Here is a 25,622-nt window from a genome sequence, read left to right on the forward strand (position 1 = left end):
TCACACTCCTAATTAGCCATTTATAGCTAAAGAGAATACAGTAAGGCATGGGTTATTTTCACGTCAGTAGTGATACGTTAAAACATCTCTTTCTTTATTAGGATGTCTGCTGTGTCTCTGGCTGATCCCACAAAGCCAGCTGTCGATGACCATTTCCCCGGCGCGGTGCTGGAGCCCAGCGCGGCCCCTGCGGAGCGCACGGGCAGCCCTGGCGCCCGAGCTCCGTCGAGGAGAAGCACCGCGTCCGACAGGAGCGTGGACTACAGCAGGTCGCAGTGCTCCTGCGGCAGCCTGGGCTCCCACTGCGACTACTCGGAAGACTTCCTCTCCGAGTGCTCCGAGGCAGCCGAGAAGAGAAGCCATTTAGAGCAGCCTGCGGCCGGAGGAAAGAGGGAGAAGAAGAAGTACAATGCCTGCAAAAGCTCCCAGCCTAGAGGTGAGAAGCAGGCTCTCCCGTCGCGTCGGCTCGGCTGGCTCTGATCCCGTTGCCATTCACTGCGCTAGTGACGGAGGCGACCCGTGCTGTCTCACTGTCTTTTTCATAATGTGAATGTGCATTGCAGGCCAGCTTTGAGAGGAGGAAGTAGGAAACAGAAATTAGAGCAATGACATGCTTGAACGGGATGCCTACTCCTCCTCCCACAGCTGGCTGTGCTGGAGCCCGCTGGTGAGGTTCGTTGCGTTTGCAGTTAACAGGTGGCCTTGTTACAGAGCACAGCAGTACTTGGATTTCACTGGCTTCTTGCCTTTCATCGCCACTGAAGAATCCAGGTTTGAACCAGCAATGAAAAGTAAATGCGTGGCTCAGCACCCCAAGAGGATGTTCTCCAAGTGCGGTGAGGCATATTGGCAAAGACGGTCTTTTGAAACAGACATGTTCAAGACACTGTCCATAATGTCATTTCCTTACGGATTTTAACACTACCCGACTCCATCAATCGCCCTCTGTCCAGATTGGAACGTGCCTTGCGCTACCCTCCATCTCCCTGCCGTGTAGACCGTAGTTCCTTCTCCTACGTGAGGCAATCTTGATCTGACAAGTGTTTCTTATGTAGAAATAGCTGTGCTGCTCTCCACTTTGACCATCACAGCATCCTGGGCCAACTGCTGGAAAGTGCTTACCAGCCTGCTGTTTGTGGTCCACGTCTACCATGGTTACAGTTACTCCGCATATTTCACCCCCGGCCTGGCATAACCAGGTGTGTCTGGGGCCCTTTGTCCCACTTCTGGAAAATCTAGAATCTTCAGTTACCCTTTCTTCTAGCAGCAGACTCATGTCTGTGAGCCTCCTGAAGCTCCATGCATTTTTTGTGTCCATTGAACTTGGGAATTTTGTAGAGAGAAGGAGCCATGGATTTCAGCTGGGCCTCCTCCACCCACTGGTGAGGCCCAGGGGAGAAGAGAAGTCCAGTTCCTTCTCTAACAGTGAGACTCCACCAATGCAGGAAGTCTACTCATGGCATTAGGAAGAGATTATTTCCAATGGAACATCACCATGGTTAGGTCCTACAGTTTCCACCATTCCGTATCCACATGTGAAATGTATGAGGCTCTGGAAACCACCCGTTGACTCCAAAACTGATTTGGCAACAAAAACCTGATTTGGTCTGATAGAAGGCTGGACTATATTTTGCCTAGTGTGAATAGTCATGTTTTAATTATAAAATATTGTTTGACTGAAGGGTGCTGCCCCAGATCTTACTAGGAGAACTACATGAAATGCTATACATGCGTTGACCTAAAAAAAATAAAACCCAAAAAACTCTGAACAATTCTGGTTCCAGGAGTTTATGACCTGGGATCACGACTCTATATAGTACATTCTATATTGATCTAAGCTTCTACGGGACTATGGGAGAAGGCAGTTAGCATCTATAAAAGTATTCCTACAAGGAACAAGCTGCTTTTGAGTTCTACATGTCTTATAATTTTGCTTTTTAAAAGTGATTCCTTATTTATTTACACTACAAATATCTACTGAGTCCTTTATGTAACATACCTATTCATAAATTAGGATCAACCTCATTGGTTCACTCACCTCACAGAGACTATAATTCTGAATTCCATTATCCAGAAGAGTGAAAGGTTTCATCTTCAATGTCCTTTTGTGAATAAATACTCTGAAATATTTTAAATAATTTTATGCATCTTTAATTAAAATTTTATATCCTGAGGACCTTTCCCAGTGTAAGATAAACTTGAAACAATAATTGTAACTGTAAGCTTTGTCACAGGATGATAAAATATTTTTCCTTGTTTTGTTTTCTTGTTTCTTTTGTTTTCATACAGCTCATGTTTTGCAAGTGTTTGCCGAGGTAATTTAAGCAGCAAGTAATTTGTTCCACCCCAGGGTAATATAATTCTGACCCAAAGCAAAGAGGCTTACTGGTAGCCAGTGCAGTTCTTTCTACAGTGAATGTTCAATTTCCCTTCAGCTTTCTGATATATTAAAAGTATGTCTCTGATGCCCAGGGCTGGTAACATTGGACTGGGAGCTACCCGTGGAGATCCAGGATTCACTGAGGAATAGGAACATCAGAGATTATTTTCAATTCCTATCTGCAAAGCAGATTTTATGGCAGGAAAGCAGTTGCATAGACAAAGATGTTGAGGATGAAGTGAGGACTTCCGTTGGATAGGACATTGCTTTGATCAAACCCTGGAGACATTAAGTCATTGTAAACAGCAAGTATATTTCTACAATGCGCTTATCAAAATTGTTTCCTTTTGTAGAAAATGTGCTTTTAGAATTCTTTCAGTTACATAGCCTGTTAATTAGAAAATTGTTTCCTTGATATATTTTGTCAATATAATACCAGAATGTGTAGAAATCATTCAAAATCTTGGTATGCAAAAAAAAAATGGTAATCAAATGCTTGGACAACTTTTGCACTGTGGTCCTTGGTCAGGTATAAGTGGAAAACCTAAGACAGTGTTGAAGAAACACCTCTGTCACACAAACCTTGGATGCTACTGAGAACAAACAAGGCAACACCCCTCCTTTGAACCCCTACTTTCCCCTGAGTCCTGACCTCCAGGGTCAGACCGCCCGAGCTGAAAAACATTACACATTGGGGTTCAAGTTCAGTTATGCTGGCCGTGGTGTGGAACACAGCCCCATTCAGCCCTTTACAATCCAGCCTGACCACCCTGCTCGAGGGCAGGGTTTCCCTAGCCAGTGCTCAGAGCGTCCAGGGTCTGACTGCACCACAGCTGACACCTGCTCACCAGCCTCCGGTAGGTGGCCCGGAGCTTCCATTTGTTCCTGCTCTGGAAACTGTTCTCAAATACTCAGATGTTCAAGCACAGGTCCTGCTAAATTGTTCCCAGTGGGAAAAAAGTATCTTTGAAGGGCATAGTTGCAAAAATACTCCACCAGTTGTTGTTGGGAATACCAGTGCTGTGACTGCTGTAAAGTCTGCACGGCCTGTCACAGTCATGATTCACATGTTCATCCTCAAATCATGCTTCTTTTTCATTGGTTCGTCATTTCCATCACAAGCAGAATTGCCTTTCCCACTACTTAGTCAAAATAAATGTGTCGGGCCGGCGCCGTGGCTCAATAGGCTAATCCTCCGCCTTGCGGCGCCAGCACACCAGGTTCTAGTCCCGGTCGGGGCACCGGATTCTGTCCCACTTGCCCCTCTTCCAGGCCAGCTCTCTGCTGTGGCTCGGGAGTGCAGTGGAGGATGGCCCAAGTGCTTGGGCCCTGCACCCACGTGGGAGACCAGGAGGAAGCTCCTGGCTCCTGGCTTCGGATCGGTGCAACGCACCGGCCGTAGCAGCCACTTGGGGGGTGAACCAACGGAAAAAGGAAGACCTTTCTCTCTGTCTCACTCTCTCTCTCACTGTCCAACTCTGCCTGTCAAAAACAAAACAAAACAAAAACAAACAAACAAACAGGGTAATGGTACAGTACTATTACACAGACACTGATTATACCCAGATTCAATTATAAAAGCCCAGTGATTTTTTTTTAGATAATCTTTGATTAAAATGGACCCTTGAGCACATGCCAAGTACTTCACTGCGTGGCCAGCCAAGGAGGAGGAGACAGCTGGCTGCTGTGGACTTGTTGAGGTGGAACATCCGCGTTGATTCCAGTTATATTCTAAGCAGTTTAATGGCTTTTTAAGGGTCATTCTGAATATATGACATCTCACATTGCGCTCTCACATTACACTCAAATTACCTCATAACATATTGCCGAAAGGATTAGGTCAGATAATCTATATATAGCATTTAGTCCAATGCCTGCCACACGAAGCACTTGGCAACGTTAGCTAGTCCGGTATCGTGAGTTTACCGTAGCTTTTCTATAGAAATCTTGACACAGCTTTTAGAGTCAAAGAAAGCTTGGCCTTCAGTGCCTTCAGGGTACCTCATAGCTCTGCAACCTTGGGTAAATGACTAAAATTCTTCAGCTATAAAGTAGAATAAAAATTGTATTAAATTAAATATCCATGTATAAAGTACAAAGCCTCAATCATAGGTATTCATGAAATGCTAGTTCTTTCTTGTTCTGGTTACACTCATGTTTGTATATATGTGTGCAGGGTGGGGCGAGGGCTACGCATATGGGCATATTTTTGCATATGTGATATATTGGTAATAAACTGGATTATCTGCTTACACAGGCCAGAAGGAAATCTCAATTGAAAAAAAGCACACCTGGAATGCAGCATTTTTAAATTCTCAAATCAGTATGATTACCCAGAGAAGGGACGCTATGGTTCATCGCATATTCTCAGCAAGGATTCATAAGTTCAAGGAACTAAAAAATGAATTAGCTGATGTACATCGTAAATTGGAAGCCATCGTCATAGAAAACCAATTTTTGAAACAACTTCAGCTTAGGCACTTGAAAGCTATAGGAAAATACGAGAATTCACAAACTAATCTACCTCAAATTATGCTTAAACATCAGAATGAAGTGAGAAACTTAAGGCAGCTACTTAGGAAATCCCAGGAAAAGGAAAGAACCGTGTCTAGGAAGCTCAGAGAGACGGACAGCGAGTTACTGAAGGTGAAAGATGCCTTGCAGGCACTGCAGAGGCTCAATGAAGACAAAAACCTGGCAGAAAGGGAAGAGCTCACGCAGAGATTGTCTGTTCTCACATCAAAAATGGAGGCCAATGACAAAAAAATACAGGTCTGTATGTCAGAGGCCAGCCGAGACATTTTAATATACCAGAGTGAACGCAGGGAGGGAGCACCTTGCGCACAGGTGCCCCTCCACAGCAGAGCGCTGCACACAGCCCAGAGTGGCAAGCCACCTGGAGCGCTTCTGCTGGCTCCCAGGCGGGGCGGGCAGGGAGAGGCCGGAGGCAAACACCAGGTTCAGAGCTGGAAATGTTCATTCTGTTCTAGGGACAGCGACGTTCACCCTAGTGAGGCTCGTCTCTGCAAATGAGGGCGCTATGTTAGGGAAGTTTGTGCATGCTCGCAAACTTGCATTGTGTTGTGTGAAACCTTAGAATCCAACCCTCTGCTCTAAACTGCTTCTTTGAAGGCCATTTCCCTAAACACCTGACCAGTGTCGCAGTCAGTCTGTCTCCTGTCTGGTAGTCTCCTCCAGCAATCTGGCCAGTCATTGCCACAGACACTTTTAGTTATTTAAGAAATAGGAATTTTCCCAGATAACAATCCTGAGAACAAGGAAGGAAAAGGAATTAAAATGACTAAGAGGTCAATGACAACAGCACGTGGTTGTCATATCATACCACAAGGGATGGTTTCAGGGAAGGCCCTGCTTGCTGAGAATTCTCCTGCCTGTTTTACATTGTGGATCGTTTTGGTCTCTATGGACATAAACATAAACGGGATTCATTTACTGTTTAATTCTTTAATACTTTATGGTAACAGGCAAATATCTCCTATGATCTTGAAATAATATCAGGTTCATGTTATCCACATCTCAATTATTTCTTCGATAAGATGAATACGTAAGAGCCAGAAAATAACAAGCAATGTGATTTGGTCTTTTAATTCATATTGGATCCATCCAGGCAAATGTCTCTTATGTAAAACTAAATATGTTTTACCTTATCTACATATTTTACATATAAATATTTAGGTAGTTCATGTGTTTGGACCTACAGACAAAATCAAAATTTACTAATGAACTAGTCAATGATTTTCCTGGCTGTCAGAAGTAGTTGGTAGCATGGGAAATTTCTGTTTGGTCATAGTGCATATGGTGGAGAAATGTTTTCAGGCCAAAACATGTAGTTTGCTTTAGCTCTAGTATTTTGTGAAGTGGTATTTTTAGTGATTATTTCATCCTTTTAGTGTTTGCCTTCCCCTTTGCCTTACTGGGGAACTATCAATATTAAAGGGAAGGCCCTATTTTATATTAAAAAAAAAAAACGTAAGTCTTTCGGGCCAAGCCTTCTGTCAAAATCCAGACCGCAGGGTCCTCAGCCGAGACAGCAGTTGAGTGTGTGCATATAGGGCTGCAGAGTGGGATCGGTCCCGGCTCAGCAATGGGTGTGGCATGGCAGTGTGAGTCCCTGGTGTATCTTTGAGTCTCTGTCGCCTGGGGAGTCAGGGTCCCTGATGGCCTGCACAGATGCAGAGCCTTTGGTGGAGGGAGACTTGTGCGGTTTTTAGAGTATCCTATGCAAGGACAGAAGTCAGTTCCTTGGGACAGGACTCATTAGGGTCTGTTTTAAAGTATGATGTCGCTTGTATTGATTGATTTTCAGGATCTATTCAAATTTTTTTAGCAAATTCCAAAGTATGTAAAAAAAAAAATCATGCTTGAAACATGTGGTGTTGAGCAAGGATCTGGGTTTTTTACTTTTGTTGGGGGGTTATCCTTAGTTCTAATAAATGTCCCCTTTACAAGCCATTCACTAAAACCATATTGAAAATTTACACAACTTAATTCATAATTACTTCGTGTTATAGTTTTTGTTAACACCAAATTGTTACCAAATAGTTGAACGATATATGCCATTTTCAGAGCTTGGAGAAACAGCTGAGGCTGAACAATAGAGCCTTTAGTCGGCAGTTAGCCACTGAAAACCGGAAGACCTTAACAGCCCAGACAGCTACCAAGAGTCTGGAGATGGAAGTAAAGCGCCTTCAACAAAAACTTAAGGTATTGCTTTTAAAGCAAACTGGAGGAAAAGTTGTGAAATTCTGTATCCCAAAAGATCAGAACTACTTATGCCTACTATATCTTTAAATTACTTAACTTAGGGGCCTGCATTGTGGTGCAGATGGTAAAGCCACTACCTCCAACACCAGCATCCCATTTGGGTGCCAGTTTGTGTCCCAGCTGCTCCACTCTGGATCCAGCTCCCTGCTAAGGGCCTGGGAACAGCAGCATAGGTGGTGACCCAAGTGTTTGGGCCCCTGCACCCAAGTGGGAGACCTGGATAGAGTCCCAGGCTCCTAGGTTCTGCCCGGCCCAGCCCTGGCCATTCCTGCCATTGGTGGAGTGTACCAACAGATGGAAGACCTTTCTCTGTGTCTCACCCTCTCCCCTTGCAACTCTGACTTTCAAATAAATAAATAACTTGAAGAAATTATTTAACTTGATGAATATGTTTTTCAAATCAAGTTTCTTCCCAACAATCATATGAACAGAGGATGTGCAATTATTAGAATGAGTTAACAGCCTGTGCGTATTTACTACAATTGGAAAAGTAGTGTTTCTGGTATCATTTTTATTTCATAACATTAAGTAATATTACTGCATTTTGTTAGCATTTTAAACCATTAAAGTGTTTAATTTAAAGCTTTTAATTAATTTAATCAATTAATTGATTTTTTAAAAATTAATTAGTTTAAATTGTTTAATTTAAACCCATCAAGCGTTTAATTCTGTGGATATTTCAGTGATATGATTTTTATTTCAAAGTCACCATAAATGGTAGAGTCATTGCTCAGTTAAGACTTTGTAGATGTCCTATAGACAGGATGATGAGACATAAGGGATTCATATAACCCAAAATAAGGTGGTTTTTTTTTTAAGACTTATTCTATTTATTTGAAAGACAGAGTTACAGAGAGAGGTAGTGACAGAGAGAAAGGTCTTCCATTCAATGGTTCACTCCCCAGTTGGTTGCACTGATCTGGACCTGCGCTGATCCTAAGCCAGGAGCCAGGAGCTTATTCTGGGTCTCCCACATGGGTGCAGGGGCCCAAGGACTTGGGCCATCTTCTACTGCTTTCCCAGGCCATAGCAGAGAGCTGGATTGGAAGTGGAGCAGCTGGGACTAGAACTGGGGCCCACATGGCTTGCCGGCACTGCAGGCCAGGACTTTAACCCACTGCGCCACAGTGCCAGCCCCTCAAAATAAGGTTTTAAATTTCAAAATTAATTTATAACATACATAATATATAGGGTAAAATATAACGGCCCATAAATGTTTTAAAGATGCATTCCTTTGAAAAGGTAGAGTGATGGAGGAAGACAGGGAGATTTTCCATCTGCTGGTTCACTCCCTAAATGGCCACAGCAGCCAGATCTGGGCCAGGCTGAAGCCAGGAGCCAGGAGCTCCATCCTGTTCTCCCACATGGGTGGCAGAGGCCCAGGGCCTCGGGCCATCTGCTGTCTTCTCAGATGCATTAGCAAGCAGCTGGATTGGAAGTGGAGCAGCTGAGGCCTGCACCAGCACTCCAGTGTGGAATGGCGCTGACACAGCAGTGACAACCCACTGCATCACAGTGGCAGCCCCTGGCCCACAAATTTATTTTAAGGTTTCACTTGCAAATATGTTTGCAAAACTGTCTTTTTTAGTGTGTGCACTGCTTTAAAGATAAGAATTTGTAAATAGTTATCTTTTTAGACTGCTTTTTGCCATCAAGATTTCTAAAATTTCCAACAGTTTGGAGAAACTAGATAAGACCTATTTTAAAGATTTATTTATTTATTTGAAAATCAGAGTTACACTGAGAGAAGGAAAGACAGACAAAGACAGAGACAGGTGTTCCATCATTCTGGTTCACTCCCCAAATGGCCATAACCACCAGGGCTGGGCCAGGCCAAAGCCAGGAGCTTCTTCCAGGTCTCCCACGTGGGTGCACAGGCCCAGGGACTTAGGCCATCTTCCACTGCTTTCCCAGGCACATTAGCAGGGAGCTGGATCTGCAGTAGAGCAGCAGGGACTTGAACTGGCGCCCATATGGGATGCTGGCACTGCAGACAGAGGTTTAACCCGCTGTGCCACAGTGCCAGCCCCTATTTGTATTTGTTTGAAAGGTGGAGTTAGAGAGAGAGACAAAAGAGAGAGAGATCTTCCATCTGCTGCTGCACCCTCCAGATGGCTGCAACATAAAAGATAAAATTTTCCAGGTAATCAAATGTGCTCCTCTAGCAGTAGGGATTTGGTGCAGCAGTTACGTCTGCATCTCCTACCAGAGCTCCTAGGTTCAAGTCCCAGCTCAGCTCTCCATTCCATCTCTTGCTAACAAGCACCCTGGGGGCAGCAGGCGACAGCTTGGGCAGTTTACTCCAGTCCCTGCCGCCCATATCCAGATTGAGTTCCTGGCTCCTGGCTTCTGCTTTGTCCAGCCCTGGTTGCTGCTGGCATTTGGGGAGTGGACCAGCAAGTGGGAGATCTGTCTCTTTCAAATAAATGAAAATTATTTTCTAAAAAAACTAAAAGACAGTATGCCCCTCTAATATCAAAATCTTTGTCTTAACCCGCATAGATGAGAACTCATTCTTCAATGCTTTGTACAATGGCCTTCTTAAACACCCCATCCAGATTATATGAGCGTACTTTAAAAAGGTCATGGATAAAAGGAATTAGAAGTTATATTTATTCTGGGGCAAAAGATCTGAAATTCATCCATATGTGGGGTCTTCAGAAGGTTAATAAAATGCATATTATGAAAAACTGATTTCCAAAATTTTGGGCCCCAAATAAATTTATCTTTTAAAAAATTCCATATCCATGCACTTTTTAAAGTGCTGTCATACTTGATCCACTTTTGCTGGTGATGAGTTGTCAGCAAGATTCTTGTTCAGACTACACATTACCACCATGAGAAGGAAAGGGAGACGCGGCTTTGTCCCCACTTTGGGAACCTGGACGCTGGAGAAGAGGAAGGAGCGTTCTGTGGAGCCCGAGTCTGTGCCTCTGTAACAGGCCAACGTCATGCCTGCACGGCACCAGAGCCTGCCCTGTACAATCAGACCTGCAAAACCCACTGTCCTCTCCATCTTCCGTGTCTGAACCTCTTCCTGCGAGCCCGGGGGGGGGGGGGGGGGGGGGCTGGAGTTGCACCGAGAATGGGCGATGTCTTAGTCTAGGTTTTCTACATCCTCCACTCATCTAAATGCAGCCCCAACAGCAGTTTCCATGGTGATGGGAATGTTCTGTCTGCACTGTCCAGTACCGGGGCCACTGGTCACATGCAGGTGTTGGGCACTTCATGTGCAAGCAGTGGGACTGAGGATGGATTTGAACTGTTTCATCCACATACAACTTGCAACATGGAGCTGGTGGTGACTGCAGTGGCCAGGGCACAGGAACAGAGAACGTCAGGCAAGGCCCAGGGACAGGAAGGGGGCAGTGAAAGCAGCGTGCCTGCAAGGCTCTTCACATGTATTGTCCTCAAGTCAGCCCTGCGGCGCAATGGGCCAAGCCACGGCTCGAGACACCAGCATCCCCGATCAGAGCTGAGCCCCAGCTACTTCGCTTGTGCCTGGAAAGACGGTGGAAGACCAGGATGAGGTTCCTGGCATCTGGCTTCAGCCTGGCCCAGACTTAGCCTTTGTGGCCATCTGTGGAGTGAACCAGCAGATGGAAGATCTTTCTCTGTCATTCTGCCTTTCAAATAGATGCATGAATGAAATCTTTTTTAAAAACAGAAATGTTGTCATCACAATAATGTGCCACTGTTAGAAAGGTAGGATTTTCTGATGTCAAGAGTGGTATGCAGTGATACAACCTATTCCTGTTTTTCTAGAATCTACAGATTTTACTCACAGGATACTGAGCTCACTTAAACTGCTTTTTTTTTTTTTATAAAGAAATCAATGTCCATAAAAGCAAACATTTATAGAAAAATTGGTACTGTGTCTCTTTTTAGGAGAAGGATCGTGAGCTTGAAATTAGAAACATCTATACTAATCGAATTCTTAAAAATCTGCTTGATAAAGATGAGTATCCAAAAGGTAGGTTTTAATTACTTCTGATCAAATTCTGTTTTTAAGTATCTAGTCAGATCTCCCTAATTAGCCAAAATAATGGATCGCTTTTAAAAATCACTTCATTAGGCACTAAAATATATTTTGTGATTCTACAAGATAAAATAATTAAACTGTGATTGACAAAAACATCCAGGAAAAAATGGAAATGCCTTATTTCCCCATTTTCGCTTATTCCCTTATGTCCTTCTCCTGATGGAACAAAGCATAATGTTTCTGCTTGAAACAAAGTACCTGACAAAAATTGAACTTTCCTTTTCTTTTAACCTTCCCAACCCTGCAAAAATTGAACTAAGTATATATGTTAGCCAATGTATAGCTTTTGAAAATGAACTTCACAGAGGTTTACTTTATCTCAATAAAATGCGCCCACTTTCAGCGTGCAGTTCAGTGGGTTTTGATGAGTGTTATGCCCATAAAACCATCACCTCAATCAAGGTATTGCACACTTCCACCTCCCCAGGGCTCTCATGCCCCTGTCCCAACCCCCGGCTGAGGCCACCCCTGAGTTCCCTTGTCACGTTAACTTCGTGTGCCCACTGCAAAACTCCCTTCCGGCAGATTCACGCCTGCTCTTCTGCGTCCGGCTTCTCTGCCACAGTGTTTTCAGGGTCATCCGTGTCGACGCTGATGTCATGAGTTTGGATCTTGCTATAGCAAAACGGTGCTTTTCCCTTCAAGACAGTGTGTCCTGGTTTTCCCCCAAGATCTCCCAGAATTGGAGCCTGCTCAGCCGAGGTCCAATAGGAACACTCACCTCTATTTTGGTCAGAGAAGTAACTGATGTTTACTTCCAAAGGCAGCAACCTCAAATGTCCTTGCCTTCCATTGCTTCTGGCTTATAATACTGGGTAGCAGCCACCAGAACAAATGGTGAGCCAGCCAAGGGAGGGTTAAGTGAGAGAATAGTCAAGGAATGTGAAGTCTAGATTCAATGGTCAGGCAGTTGAGCATGAACAACCTGGCCTCTCACAGGTGCACGTCTACAGTTCTGAATCCCATCTGCGAGGTCAGCCTTGTCCTCAAACAGCAACTGTCTTACCCGCCACCCACCTGTTCTGTATACAAACGCTGTGATCCCAGGAATAACCCTTGGCTCAAAAGAAGACAACTCTGTTTGGCATGGACCCAACCCAGCTTCTAGACTTCTCTTTCTCCCCAAAATAGAGCCCTCACTCTCCTGCGCATTTCTCTCACTGAATAAAATCCTTAAAAACTTTAAAAAAAAAAAAAAAGATAAAACCGGAGCAATGGCAGGTCTGACAACTGGCAAATGTTATACACACACTGAATATTTATGGAATATCTAGGATGCTCTGTTTTATTACTGCATTGCATACTTTAGTGTTGTTACTCTATATTGCTTTCAACTGTAAAACATGTTTCTTACATACAATCCACCTGTCCTGTAGTTTCTTCAACAAAATCAGTACAAGCAGACAAAAAAAGTTTGCCATCTACTAGTGTGAGACACCAGGAAACCCAAAAATCAGCAGAGGTCCCATCCCTGACAACCAAGGTATGGCTACTCGGGCAGTGTTTAATTAAATGTCTTAACAAAAATATGTTAGGCTACGTCACCTATTCTGAATAAAAAGTATTTGTGTCCATTAGAACAAAATACAGTTTAAAAGTATCTAGACCGGGGCGGGCAGTCAGCCTAGAGTTAAAGCGTTCCCTTCCCCTATCTGACTGCCTGGGCTCCCATGCAAGTTCCAGCGCTGGACTCCAGCTCCCTGCAGTGTGGACTGTGGGAAGCAGCTGGGTCCCTGCCGCCCACACGGAAGATCTGTGTCGTGTTCCTTGCTCCCAGTTTCAACCTGGCCCAGCCCCAACCATTGCATCCATTTGGGGAGTGAACTAGCAGATGGGAGGGAACACACTTGTGCGTGTTCCCCCCTCCCTGCCCCCCTCGTTCCCTCCCTCCCTCTCTCCCCCCTCCTCTTGTTCCCTCCCTCCCTCCTTCCCTCTCCCTCCCCCTCTCTTTTCCCCTCTGTTCCCTCCCTCCCTCTCTCCCCCCTCCTCTCTCCTCCTCCCTCCCTCCCTCCCAAACAATTTTAAAAATTATCTAGACCTTAAAAATGTTTTTGCTGCTTTTCTAAATTATAGGATAAAAAGGCAACAAGAAACATTGGTCATAAAGAAAAAACAACCGAAATAAATTACGAAATTTCACACAGTATCAGTAAACTACTAAACCAAGAAGATTCTAAGAGAAAATACGAAGGTAATCTTAAGTCTCCTTTTCCCTTTTGATTGTTTTAAATTGTGTCACTATGTATGAATGCAAATGCACACACATGAAACATAGATTTTCTAAAACAATGACGGAGTGCCTGTGTCCCCGGTGTGTCTCTTAGGAGACAGAACATCAGCGCTCGTTAGAACACCCGCAGTCCCTTCCGCCCGCTGCTCGCCCTGAGCGCAGGAGCCGCGGCCATCTAGAGTTTCCCGCACCTCATTCCCCGGTCTCCTCACCGCGCCTGTCCTCCCGGAGCTGTACTGGTCTGCCTGAGCTGCCACCACAAACCACCAACAGACACTGACCTCGCAGTCCTGGGCGCCAGGGAGGCCAGGCCCAGGGCCTCGTCACTTGGCTTCCGCTGAGCTCTGTTCTGGCTTGCAGCTGGCACCTTCCCTCTGTCTTCATGGCCTTCCAGGCGCACGTGCTGGGAAGAGCACCACCACTCTGCTATTTGTCCTTTTAGAGAGCATTTATTTAATACATATACATTTCATAGGTACTGATTTAGGACGATAGTGGTTCTTCCCCCCAACCCGACACCTGCCCTCCCACCCCCAGTCCTGTCCCACCTCCCGCTCCCTCTCCCATCTCATTCTTCATTAAGATTCATTTTTAATTATCTTTATATGCAGAAGATCAAGTCTATATTGAGTAATGATTTCAGCAGTTTGCACGCGCACACGCACACACACGCGCACACGCACGCGCACACACGCGCACACGCACACACACACACAGTATAAAGCACTGTCTGAAGACTAGTTCTGCCATTCATTCTCACAGCGCACCTTTCAGAGGGTCCCACACGCACACGCACACACAGTATAAAGCACTGTCTGAAGACTAGTTCTGCCGTTCATTCTCACAGCGCACCTTTCAGAGGGTCCCACACGCACAACCTCACGTAACCTGAACTACTTCCTTAAAGGCCCCATCTCAAGTACAGTCTCACAGGTTAGGACCTCAACATTTGAAACTGGGGAGGACACAAAGTCTTAAGTCCATAACAGTATCCCTAAACAGCGGATTCAGATCTGAACAACTGACTAGCAAATTCAAATCCGCCGAGCACAGACCAGCATCGCCTGTTGAATGCAGACTTCAGGAAGTGAGCTAAGGGCGACGCCAGCGGCAGCTTCCTTGAGTGTACCAGGGCCCAGGGGGCGAAGTCCTGAATTGTCCTGGGACACAGAGAGGCCATCAGACCCACAACCTGGCAGAGCTCCTCTGAGCGGATCCAGGAGACGTGGGGTCTGGGGGAGTGAGCTGCTCAGAACCTCCGAGAGCGACAGAGCGTGCCTCCGGCTCGGCTCTCAGCAGCAGGTCCAAGCAGTGTCTCTGCAGGGGAGTGTCCTCCGCTGGCCCAGGCCGCAGGTCTGATAGGGACTTCCATGCCCAATCAGCCCACGGCCAAGCAGGCCACGGCGTTGGCTCACTCGGCATCAGGCAGCCAGAGGTCAAACGAGCAAGGCTCTTGGTCTCTCTGCCTAGCGTGCGGCTGTCTTCCTGGAGGAAGGCAGGTTCCCACAGCACCCCCTTCTGTTTGCTAAACCATTTCCTCCTTGCAGATTCCATCAGTGGTAAAAGCCATGCCCTCTGCCAGCTTCTTGGGGATGGTGCATCTAAGCTGAGTTTGTAAGCCTTCCACCTGGGAATGGCACCTGATTGACGCGTTCCTGGATAGAAGATTCCAGGAGGGAGACGATTTTCTTCCAGGCACCTGGAGACACCACTCTGTTGTTTTCACGTTCAGTACTGCAGCCGGGAAAGCTGGGTGAGGCCCCCAAGGCCGGCAGCGCTCACGGGGCTGCGCATCACAGGTGTTCCCTCCGTGGAGAAGCCCTAGATAGACTCAGCGCGGACACAGCGCGGCAGAACTCACCGTGAAGCCGCTCCGAGCGGGACGGACGCCCACCACCAGCTGCATGCTCTCTGCTCACTGCTCCATTCAACTTTCCCACTTCGTTTTTAATTCATTTTGATAGTTCACGTTGTTCTAGAACGCTTATTCTTTCCTTTACCAAGCACCTTTGCAGCATTTAAGCGGCAGGCACTATTCTGGGCGGTGGAGAGATGGCAGTGAACAAAGACAAAACACCCCATGCTGAGGGTTTGTACTCTAGCGTGAACACACGTTCCGGCATTTCACACTCAGCCACCGCATTCTACACGATTGCCTAGAATCCCACAGGCTGCACCTGCGGTCCTGCAAGCATTGTTTTGCTCTGACAGATACTTAGGACATTTGCTGTCACAAAACCACGCAGCAGTAAGCATCCCTTTGTCTGTTTTTGTAGTTTTCCTTGAAATGAAGTCGTTGGGTCTACGAGTATGTTCACTTAAAATGTTGATAGAACTGCCACACTGGCCGGCGCCGTGGCTCACTTGGCTAATCCTCCGCCTGCGGTGCCAGAACCCCAGGTTCTAGTCCCGGTCGGGGCGCCGGTTCTGTCCTGGTTGCTCCTCTCTGCTGTGGCCCAGCAAGGCAGTGGAGGATGGCCCAAGTGCTTGAGCCCTGCACCTGCATGGGAGACCCGGAGGAAGCTCCTGGCTCCTGGCTTCAGATTGGCACAGCTCCGGCCGTAGCGGCCATTTGGGGGTGAACCAATGGAAGAAAGACCTTTCTCTCTCTCTCTCTCATATTAAATCTGCCTGTAAAAAAAAAAAAAAAGAACTGCCACACTGCCATCCAAAAAAGCTGTCTCGACTTACACACCTACCAAGGGGACTCAGGACTTCCCACACTGTGGGGGAATGTGTGGTGAAGCTGGTGAAGCCACTGTCCAGGATACGCACATCCTACATCAGAACACCTGCTTCAAACCCTGGCCATCCCAGTCCAGTCCCGCTGCCTGCTGACATGCCCGGGAATCAGCAGATGACCTATATACATGGTTCCTGCCACCCACAGGGAACACTGGACCAAGTTCCTGGCTCTGTGGGCAGCGGGGGAGTGAACCAGCACATGGGCACTCTGTCACTCTGCCTTTTAAATAAATCAGTCTTTTTTAATAATTCTAATTTCCCCATATTCTCACCATCTCTGGAAATTATTTGCAAATTGAATGGCTGAAATGTGTTTTCACTGACACCACATCCAGCTAATGAGGTCGAACACCTATTAATAACCTTATTGGCCTGGTTTCATAATTCCTGTTTACTTGGGATGTTCTAGGAAAGTATAACTTTTAGGCTAGCTTGTATTCTAGTGTGGAATGCATTTTCTTTTTAGTCATTTTAATGTGCTTTTCATAAGGTATAAATAAGTGCGCCTGACAGGCCATCTTGGTCAGAAATCCATTCATTTTAAGAACACAGAACTGTTTTTCTATCGTAGATCTACCAAAGAAAGAGGAACGTTTGGAAGTACAAGCAGCTCTGGAGAATACTGGAAGACAGAAAAAGGAGGATCAAGAAAAGGAAATCATTTTTATGAAAGAAAAGCAAGAACTACCACCACAAAGAATTCAGATAATTCATCCCGAAACAGAAGGCAGCCCGGGAGACGCCGCGGTAAAGGAAAACTGTGAACGCAGCGTGCAGGTGCACAACACGGGTGAGACGCCCGAGAGACACGTGGCCCCGAACGCCAAGGTGCCCTTGAGACACAGAAAGCGTTACTCCTTCACCGAAGCGACCGAAAACCTGCATCACGGCCTTCCTACCACGGGCGGGGTGGCCAGCACGGGCGGCACGAGGCGCCACCTCGGCGCGAGCCGACGGCGCAGCCACACGGAAGAGATGAGGCTGGAGCACCCCGTGGGTGGGTATGAGCCCTCTTTCGGCAAGTCTTCCAGAACAAAGGCCAGAGACACCGCTTTCAGGGACAAGAAAAGCAGTCTCATGGAAGAACTCTTTGGATCAGGCTACATCTTTAAAAGTGACCAGGCAGGCGCTGTTGTCCCAAGTGCAGCTGAGGAGACCCTGAAGAGCAAGAAGATGCCCCAGCCCCCTCCCAGCCAGGCCTCAGCCAACAATGCTTTTGGAGATTCTAAAGTAACGGTGGTGAATTCTGTGACGTCGTCTTCACCTGCAGAAGAGAAAAGAAAGATAATCATTTAAATAGAATCGCTATGCTAATACACCCTGGTTTGATACACTACTCACGTGCCTCTACGCTTGTGATTTTCAGTGGGAGAGACGGGGTTGTGTGTGGACGTGTGCCAGCACTTAAACTGACTTCGGAGAATCAAGGTCTTATTTTATTGCTAATCTAGTTTTCAAACCCACTGTAGGTTACTCACTGGTATTTTGTTTTGTTTTGGAGAAAGCTGTGGGGCCATCGCCGGGCTCACCCTCAACTTCCGAAGCGCCCGTTCCTGCTGACGGACGTCAGGGCAGGCCCTGGTCTGCACCCGCTCCTCTCCCGCCTCCTACCAGCGGGCGGTTTTCCCCTCGAGGCTGCTCACTGCTGGGCTGCTGGCAACCACGGCCCGGTGGCGGTAAAGCCTCTGGGTGACGACTTCCTCTCCAGATTCGGATCCTGACCTTACCCGCTCTCTCATATTCCACTCTGCTGAACCTCGGCCAGTGGTCCAGCGGTCACATTTTAAATACAAATGTTCATCTTATTTTTTTCTTGCAAGTAAGACTGCTTTATTATATGGCATTAGTACTCTGTGGAGTCCATGGCCAGTACTCAGGTCAGTCAGCCCAGACATGCATGTCTTGGGACAGGCCTTTGGCCTCTCAGTTAGGACACCAGAGTACCCGGGTTCAATTCCAAGCTGCAGCTCCTGATCTCAGCTGTGGCTGTGCGGGTGACACAGCTCCTGCCACCCACGTGGGAGGTCTGGACTGAGTGCCCGGCCCTGGTGGGCATCAGGGGAACGAACTAGCAGATGGGAGTCTGTGTTCTCTCATTCTCAGTTTTAAAATTTTTATCAGCAACAGTTTGTTGTGGCTTAAAAACATTCCCTTGGAAAGGATCAGTCACTATTTGAAGAAAAGTGTAGCGATTTCCAAGTTTGGTTTTCGGAACATCATTCCTGGGTATTCTCTAACTTAGCTAAAGTGGGCATCCAATATCCTGCTTCTATTGGTGACACTTTCCTCATGTACACCCAAGATTTGGTATTTTTTAAATTGGGATTTATTGCATACTTGTTCCTTGACTGTTTTTCTGTTAATCTTGTGAAAAAAAATAAAGGTATATCAGTGTAATTAATGTTCACTCAGGCTAGCTGCTCAGTCCTAACTAAAGTATTTATTCCATCTGGGATATCTGAAATCAGGACTATAGAAAGGCGGCTGTACTCCCAAACCATCTCCTTTGAATTTACCTTCATTGAGTTAACAAGGGCAACTTCTTTACAACCCAGACTATCAGACAATTCGTCAAAAATGTATACAGATTGTATGTAATAGTAACACACTTTTTAAAATTAAAAGAGCAAAAGTCATGATGCAAAAAGCATTGTATGTAAAACCATGCATAGGATAAGTACTAGAGTTGGCATAAGCATTGAGCTCATGGAAGTTAAGGTGGAAAAAAAGACAAAGGAAGGGAAAAGACGCAAATGTCCAGCAACTTTGAAACTGTGTTTTCTCATCACATAATTCTAACACATATACAAAAACTTGATCCCAGTATACTGAAAATCAAGAAGAAGTGGATAAATCTGTACAATAATGTGCTAAAGTTGACTCAAGAACAAATAGAAAACCCGAGTATGGAGCCAGCGTGGTAGCTTAGCGGGCACCCCATATGAGTGCTAGTGAGTCCCAGCTGCTCCACCAGTCCAGCTCCCTGCTAATACACCAGGAGAGCAGTGGAAAATGGCCCAAGAGCTTGGGCCCCTGCCAGTCACGTGGGAGACCCATCCAGCCCCTGGCTTTGGTGTGGTTCAGTCCTGGCTACTGCAGCCATTTGGGGAATGAACCAGCAGGTGGAAGATCTCTCCGTCTCTCCCTCTCTAACTCTGATTTTAAAAAATTCCTTTTTAAAAACATTTTTACTGGCCTGCCGTGGCTCACTAGGCTAATCCTCTGCGTGCGGCACCGGCACCCCGGGTTCTAGTCCCGGTCGGGGTGCCAGATTCTATCCCGGTTGCTCCTCTTCCAGTCCAGCTCTCTGCTGTGGCCCGGGAAGGCAGTGGAGGATGGCCCAAGTGCTTGGGTGCCTGCACCCACATGGGAGACCAGGAGAAGGCCATTGAACCCATGGGGGAGACCTGGAAGAAGCTCCTGGCTCTGGATCAGTGCAGCTCCAGCTGTTGTGGCCATCTGGGGAGTGAACCAGCAGATGGAAGACCTCTCTCTCTCTCTCTCTCTCTCTCTCTCTCTCTGCTTCTGCCTCTCTGTAACTCTGCCTTTCAAATAAATACATAAATCTTAAAAAATAAAATAAAGCAAAAAGGTGTTAACAATTCACAAAAATTTTTCTTTTCAATTTCATGATCTATTTTTTTAAATTGTCTCTGGGTCAGAGTTGTGGTGTAGTGAGTAAAACCACCACCTGCGATGCTGGCATCCCATATGGGCACCAATTCAAGTCCCAGCTGCTCCACTTCTGATCTAGCTCTCTGCTATGGCCTGGGAAAGCAGCAGAAGACAGTCCAAGTGCTTGGGCCCCACATGGGAGCCACATGGGAGATTTGAAGAAGCACCTGGATCCTGGTTTCTGCCTGGCCCAGCCTGGCTGTTGCCAACCATTTGGGGAGTGAACCAGCAGATGGAAAATTCTCATCTCAACTCTGTGTCTCCCCCTCTTTATATAACTCTGTCAAATAAAAAAATAAATTGTTAAAGACTTTTTATTCATTTGAGAGGCAGAGTTACAGATAGAGAGCAGAGAGAAAGGTCTTCCATCCGCTGGTTCACTCCCCAAACGGCCACAACAGCCAGAGCTGGGCCAATCCGAAGCCAGGAGTCAGGAGCTTCTCCCAGGTCTCCCATGAAGGTGCAGGGGCCATCTTTTACTGTTTTCCCAGGCCACAGCAGAGAGCTGGATCAGAAAAGCAGACAAGACACAAACCAGCACGCATATGGGATGCCGGCACTGCAGGCAGAGGCTTAGCCTATGATGCCACAGCATTGGCTCCATAAATAAATCTTGGGGAAAAAAAAAAAAAGGCGGGGGGTGGGGGGCAGTGCTGTGGTACAGTGGGTTGAAGCTCCAGCCTGCAGCACCAGCATCCCATATGAGCACCAGTTCGAGTCCCAGCTGCTCTTCTTCTGATCCAGCTCTCTGCCATGGCCTGGGAAAGCAGTAGAAGATGGCCCAAGTCCTTGGGCCCCTGCACCCGTGTGGGAGACCCAGAGGGAGCTCCTGGCTCCTGGCTTCAGATCAGTGCAGCTCTGATCTTTGCGGTCATTTGGGGAGTGAATGAGCAGAATGGAAGACTTCTCTCTCCTTCAAATAAATAAAATCTTTAAAAAAAAAAAAAAAAAGAATTCTTTCAATGCATCTTCTAGGCTAAAGTCTTTTTTTTTTTTGTCTTTTGGGTTTTTTTGGTGTGTGTGTGTGCAAATCAAACTTGATTATTCAACTTTTAGTCAGTTCTTATCTGATTCTCTACCTCTGGCTTGTTCTAATGTATTTAAAATGTTCCAAGCAATGAGAGATGTCATGTACTAATTATTTTATTCAACATTTTTCTGTTTCTGTAAATTATCTAGGAAGCAATGATTTTGTGTGTCATTAGGAAAGTTTCATTATTCTCCTTTGTCTTTACTGAGTTCTGACTGCTTAAGAAGAGCTGAGTTCTGGGCCGGTGCTGTGGCTCAGCGGGTTAACACCTTGGCCTGCAGTGCCCGCATCCTATACGGGTGCCGGTTCTAGTCCCGGCTGCTCCACTTCTGATCCAGCTCTCTGCTATGGCCTGGGAAAGCAGTAGAGGATGGCCCAAGTTCTTGGGCCCCTGCACCCACGTGGGAGACCTGGAAGAAGCTCCTGGCTCCTGGCTTTGGATTGGCGCAGCTCCGGCCATTGCATCCAACTGGTGAGTGAAACAGTGGATGGAAGACTTCTCTCTCTGCGTAATTCTGACTTTCTAATAAATAAATAAATCTTTAAAAAAAAAAAAAAAAAAGGCCGGCGCCGTGGCTCAACAGGCTAATCCTCCGCCTTGCGGCACCGGCACACCGGGTTCTAGTCCCGGTCGGGGCACTGATCCTGTCCCGGTTGCCCCTCTTCCAGGCCAGCTCTCTGCTGTGGCCAGGGAATGCAGTGGAGGATGGCCCAAGTGCTTGGGCCCTGCACCCCACGGGAGACCAGGAGAAGCACCTGGCTCCTGCCATGGGATCAGCGCGGTGCGCCGGCCGCAGCGCGCCTACCGCGGCGGCCATTGGAGGGTGAACCAACGGCAAAAGGAAGACCTTTCTCTCTGTCTCTCTCTACTGTCCACTCTGCCTGTCAAAAATAAAAAAAAAGAAAAGAGCTGAGTTCTAAAACAATTAAGATTAGCTCCTCATGGAGGCCAGCACTACGGTGCAGTGGTTTAAGCTGCAGCCTCCAGCACCAGCATCCCATATGGGTGCTGCTTCGAGTCCCAGCTGCTTCTCTTCCAATCCAGATCCCTTCTGATGACCCTGGGAAAGCAGCAGCAGATGGCCCAAGAGCTTGGGCCCCTGCACCCACGTGGGAGACCCAGAGGAAGCTCCTGGCTTCAGATGGGCACAGCTTCAGATCGGTGCAGCTCCGGCCACTGTGGCCAGCTGGGGAGTGAACCATCGGATGGAAGACCTCTCTCTGACTCTCTCTCTCTGTGTAACTCTTTCAAATAAATAAAATAAATCTAAAAAAAAATAAACTAAAGTGTATTTCTTGGCCGGCGCAGTGGCTCACTAGGCTAATCCTCTGCCTGCGGCGCCAGCACCCCGAGTTCTAGTCCCGGTTGGGGCACCGGTTCTGACCCGGTTGTTCCTCTTCTAGTCCAGCTCTCTGCTGTGGCCCGGGAGGGCAGTGGAGGATGGCCCAAGTGCTTGGGCCCTGCACCCACATGGGAGACTGGGAGGAAGCACCCAGCTCCTGGCTTCAGATTGGTGCAGCACCGGCTGTGGTGGCCATTAGGGGAGTGAACCAATGGAAGGAAGACCTTTCTCTCTCTCTCTCTCTCTCTCTCACTGTAACTCTGTGTGTCTCTCTCTCACTGTCTAACTCTGCCTGGCAAAAACATTTTTAAAAATTTTTAAAAAAATTAAAAATGGATGCATCTTGAAAACATCATGGCAGTGAAAGAATCCAGCCACCTCACAGCAGTCCATCTATATGAAAAGTCCAGAAGAGGCGAATCTAGAGTCAAAAGCCGGCCGGTGGGCAGGGGGAAGACGGCAGAGTTGGAGGCTCCTGGAAGCTCTTCCCATCTTGGCAGTACTTACACTCAGAGTTTGGAAACTCTGCAGATAGAGGCTTCCGACGTCCCGGAGAAGACCTGGGTGCTGCTGTCAGTAACCCCGCTTCTTCAGTCGCCCACCTCCCACACCCAGCCCCGCGGTGGGCAGCTGTGCCCGTGTTCCTGGAGCACACAGCTCTCAGGAGCCAAGGTGGGCAAAAGGAGCCCGTCCTGCCATCGGGGACCTGCGCTCTGATCGCAGACCACTGCGTCTGAGCACAGAGGTACAGGCAGAGGCAGCCGGTTGTAGCTACCACGCTCACCTGTTGTAAGCTGAAGTGACTTACAGGGATCTAGAAAGCCGGTACCCTTTTTCCTCCCCCTCTCAACCGTCTCTTGATCTTCCTTTGCGAGCCAAAGGCCAGAGCATTCGAAGCACTTCCAGGGACACACACATGGTGTAGCAGTTAAGAGGCCACTAGGGACATCCACCACCCATTGTGCCGTGCCTCCAGCGCCCCAGCTCTGCTGCCGGTTCCAGCTTCCTGCTGCTGATGCACACCCTGGGGCAGCAGGTGACTGCTCAAGTACTCAGTCCCCTGCCGCCTCCATGGGAGACCCATGGCTTTGGCCTGGCTCAGCCCCAGCTGTGACATTTGGAGAGTAAACCAGAAACAGAAGATCAGGTGCCTCTCTGTTTCTCTGCCTTTCAAATAAAAAAAAAAAATTTTTTTTTTGTAAATTGTAATCACATGGGGGCAGGTGTGTAGTCCACAGTTAAGACACCACTTAAAATGCCCGTGTTCCCTCTGAGCACCTGAGTCTGACACCCAGCTCTGGCTCCTGACCCCTGACCCCAGACCCTGGGGAGCAGCAGGGACAGTTCAAGTGCTTGGGTTCCTGCCACCTACACGGGAGACTTGGATTGAGTTTCTGACCCTGCTTTAGCCCTAGTGTTGTGGGCACTTGGGGAGTGAACAAGCAGATGGATTCACATGCTCTCTGTTTCTGTCTCAAGATTTTTAAAGTTTTTTTTTTTTTTTTTTTTTTTTTTTTTTTTTTTTTTTAAGAAAAGTTACTACAAAAACAGGGAAAATCAGAAAGTGCCTGTGCATGCCAGGGAAGGGTGCAGGCTCAGGAAAGCACTCAGAGGACTTTCGTACACTTGAGGCTGATCCCTAGCACAGAGACATCCTGTAACAACCAACACTAAACAAACTGCAGTCCAAAAAAAAAAAAATCTAGCCAACTGGAGAATGTGGAGATTCTGATTTCCAAAACCCACTGCAGTGGTTAGTCTCAGTTATCCAATTTTCAACAAGATTTCCCTGCTGGATGCACTGTAAGTTTATGACAAAATTGAGAAGCGTTTTTTGGAAAGACTTATCCACTCATTTATTTGAAAGGCAGAGTGACAGACTGGAAGGGACAGACAGAGAGAATGCGATCTTCCATCCATTTGTTCACTCCCCAGCCAGCCACAGCAAGCGGGGCTGAGCCAGGCTGCAGCCAGGAGCCAAGAACTCCATCCGGGTCTTTTTTTTTTTTTTTTTTTTTAGGCTGCCATTTGGGTGGTGGGCAGCTGCACGCCAGGAGGATGGGGGCCCGAAGCGGGTATGGGTTTCGAACGCCCGACCCCGAGACCCAAGAGAGGGGGCTGAGGCGCAGCCACGGAGCAGAGCCCAGCAACCTGAGGATTCTGAGCCATCTGGGTCTTCCAAGTGGGTGGCAGGAGCCCAGGAACTTGGGCCACCCTCCTTGGTTTTCTCAGATTCATCCCCAGGGAGCTGCACTGCAAATGGAACAGTCTGGACTCAAACCAGGATGAAGTGTCCAGGCGGCAGCTAAACCCGCGGCACCCCAACATCAGTGCCTGAAGTCGGGCTTGGGATGTATTTTAAATCAAGCAGGTGTTTGTCTTCACACAAAGCTGTCAAACACAGCCAAGATCGTTTAACAAAACAAAACCCTCCAGCTACCCACCATCACACACACACAGGTAGAGAAAGGCAGGGCACAGCCCCCAGCAGCAGCCACCCCTCGCCCTGCGGACACTCTCACTTGCCTGCTCTTTCTCTCTATGAATTTGGGTAAAAACAACAGCAGCAAACAAGTAGGTTTTTTTTTTTTTTTTTTTTTTTTTTTGACAGGCAGAGTGGACAGTAGAGAGAGACAGAGAGAAAGGTCTTCCTTTTGCCGTTGGTTCACCCTCCAATGGCCGCCGCGGTAGGCGCGCTGCGGCCGGCGCACCGCGCTGATCCCATGGCAGGAGCCAGGTGCTTCTCCTGGTCTCCCGTGGGGTGCAGGGCCCAAGCACTTGGGCCATCCTCCACTGCATTCCCTGGCCACAGCAGAGAGCTGGCCTGGAAGAGGGGCAACCGGGACAGGATCAGTGCCCCGACCGGGACTAGAACCCGGTGTGCCGGTGCCGCAAGGCGGAGGATTAGCCTAGTGAGCCGCGGCGCCGGCCAAGTAGTGCATTTTTTTAAGTTTCACTTTTATAGCTGTAAAATGTCATTATGTATAAATGCACGGGGTATCACTGGTAGACTTTGGGAGATGGCTGACAAAACAGGACGGGGGGAGACATACTTTTACTGTACCCTCCTGACACTTATTACATATTTATAAACCAATTCAAAGTCTGAGAAAACACAATGATGTGAGATACCAACTTCCCCACTGCACTTTCACAATTAACGTGTGCAAAGAGTTAACAGCCGTGAACGCCCAACCTTTCCCCTAACCTCTGAGATTCCTCAAAATCCCTGCAGCTGACAGCTGAAAGCACACATCCTTAGGAGATGAGGGTCTTGTCAGAGACATGTCACACTGGCCATCCCTGGCCTCCTGCCATTTAAGCCTGCAGCTCACTAAAAGTGAGCCAGGCAGGCACCCTCCATGCTGAAGCCTGGACAGGACCCCAGGCCC

At 47.4% G+C, this 25,622-nt stretch overlaps 1 protein-coding gene across 1 annotated transcript; it reads left to right on the forward strand.

The window, feature by feature from the left end:
* Positions 1–233: 233 nt before the first annotated feature.
* LCA5L (lebercilin LCA5 like) lies at positions 234–17,562 on the forward strand. Its single transcript, XM_062175193.1, has 7 exons — positions 234–436; positions 4,638–5,152; positions 6,968–7,105; positions 11,054–11,138; positions 12,584–12,690; positions 13,281–13,398; positions 16,754–17,562. The coding sequence occupies exons 2-7, from the start codon at positions 4,706–4,708 to the stop codon at positions 17,476–17,478; spliced, it is 1,620 nt and encodes a 539-aa protein (XP_062031177.1). The 5' UTR covers positions 234–436; positions 4,638–4,705; the 3' UTR covers positions 17,479–17,562.
* The last annotated feature ends 8,060 nt before the right edge of the window (positions 17,563–25,622 follow it).

This window comes from Lepus europaeus, chromosome 2 (genome assembly GCF_033115175.1).
Source record: "Lepus europaeus isolate LE1 chromosome 2, mLepTim1.pri, whole genome shotgun sequence".
Lineage (NCBI taxonomy): Eukaryota > Metazoa > Chordata > Mammalia > Lagomorpha > Leporidae > Lepus > Lepus europaeus.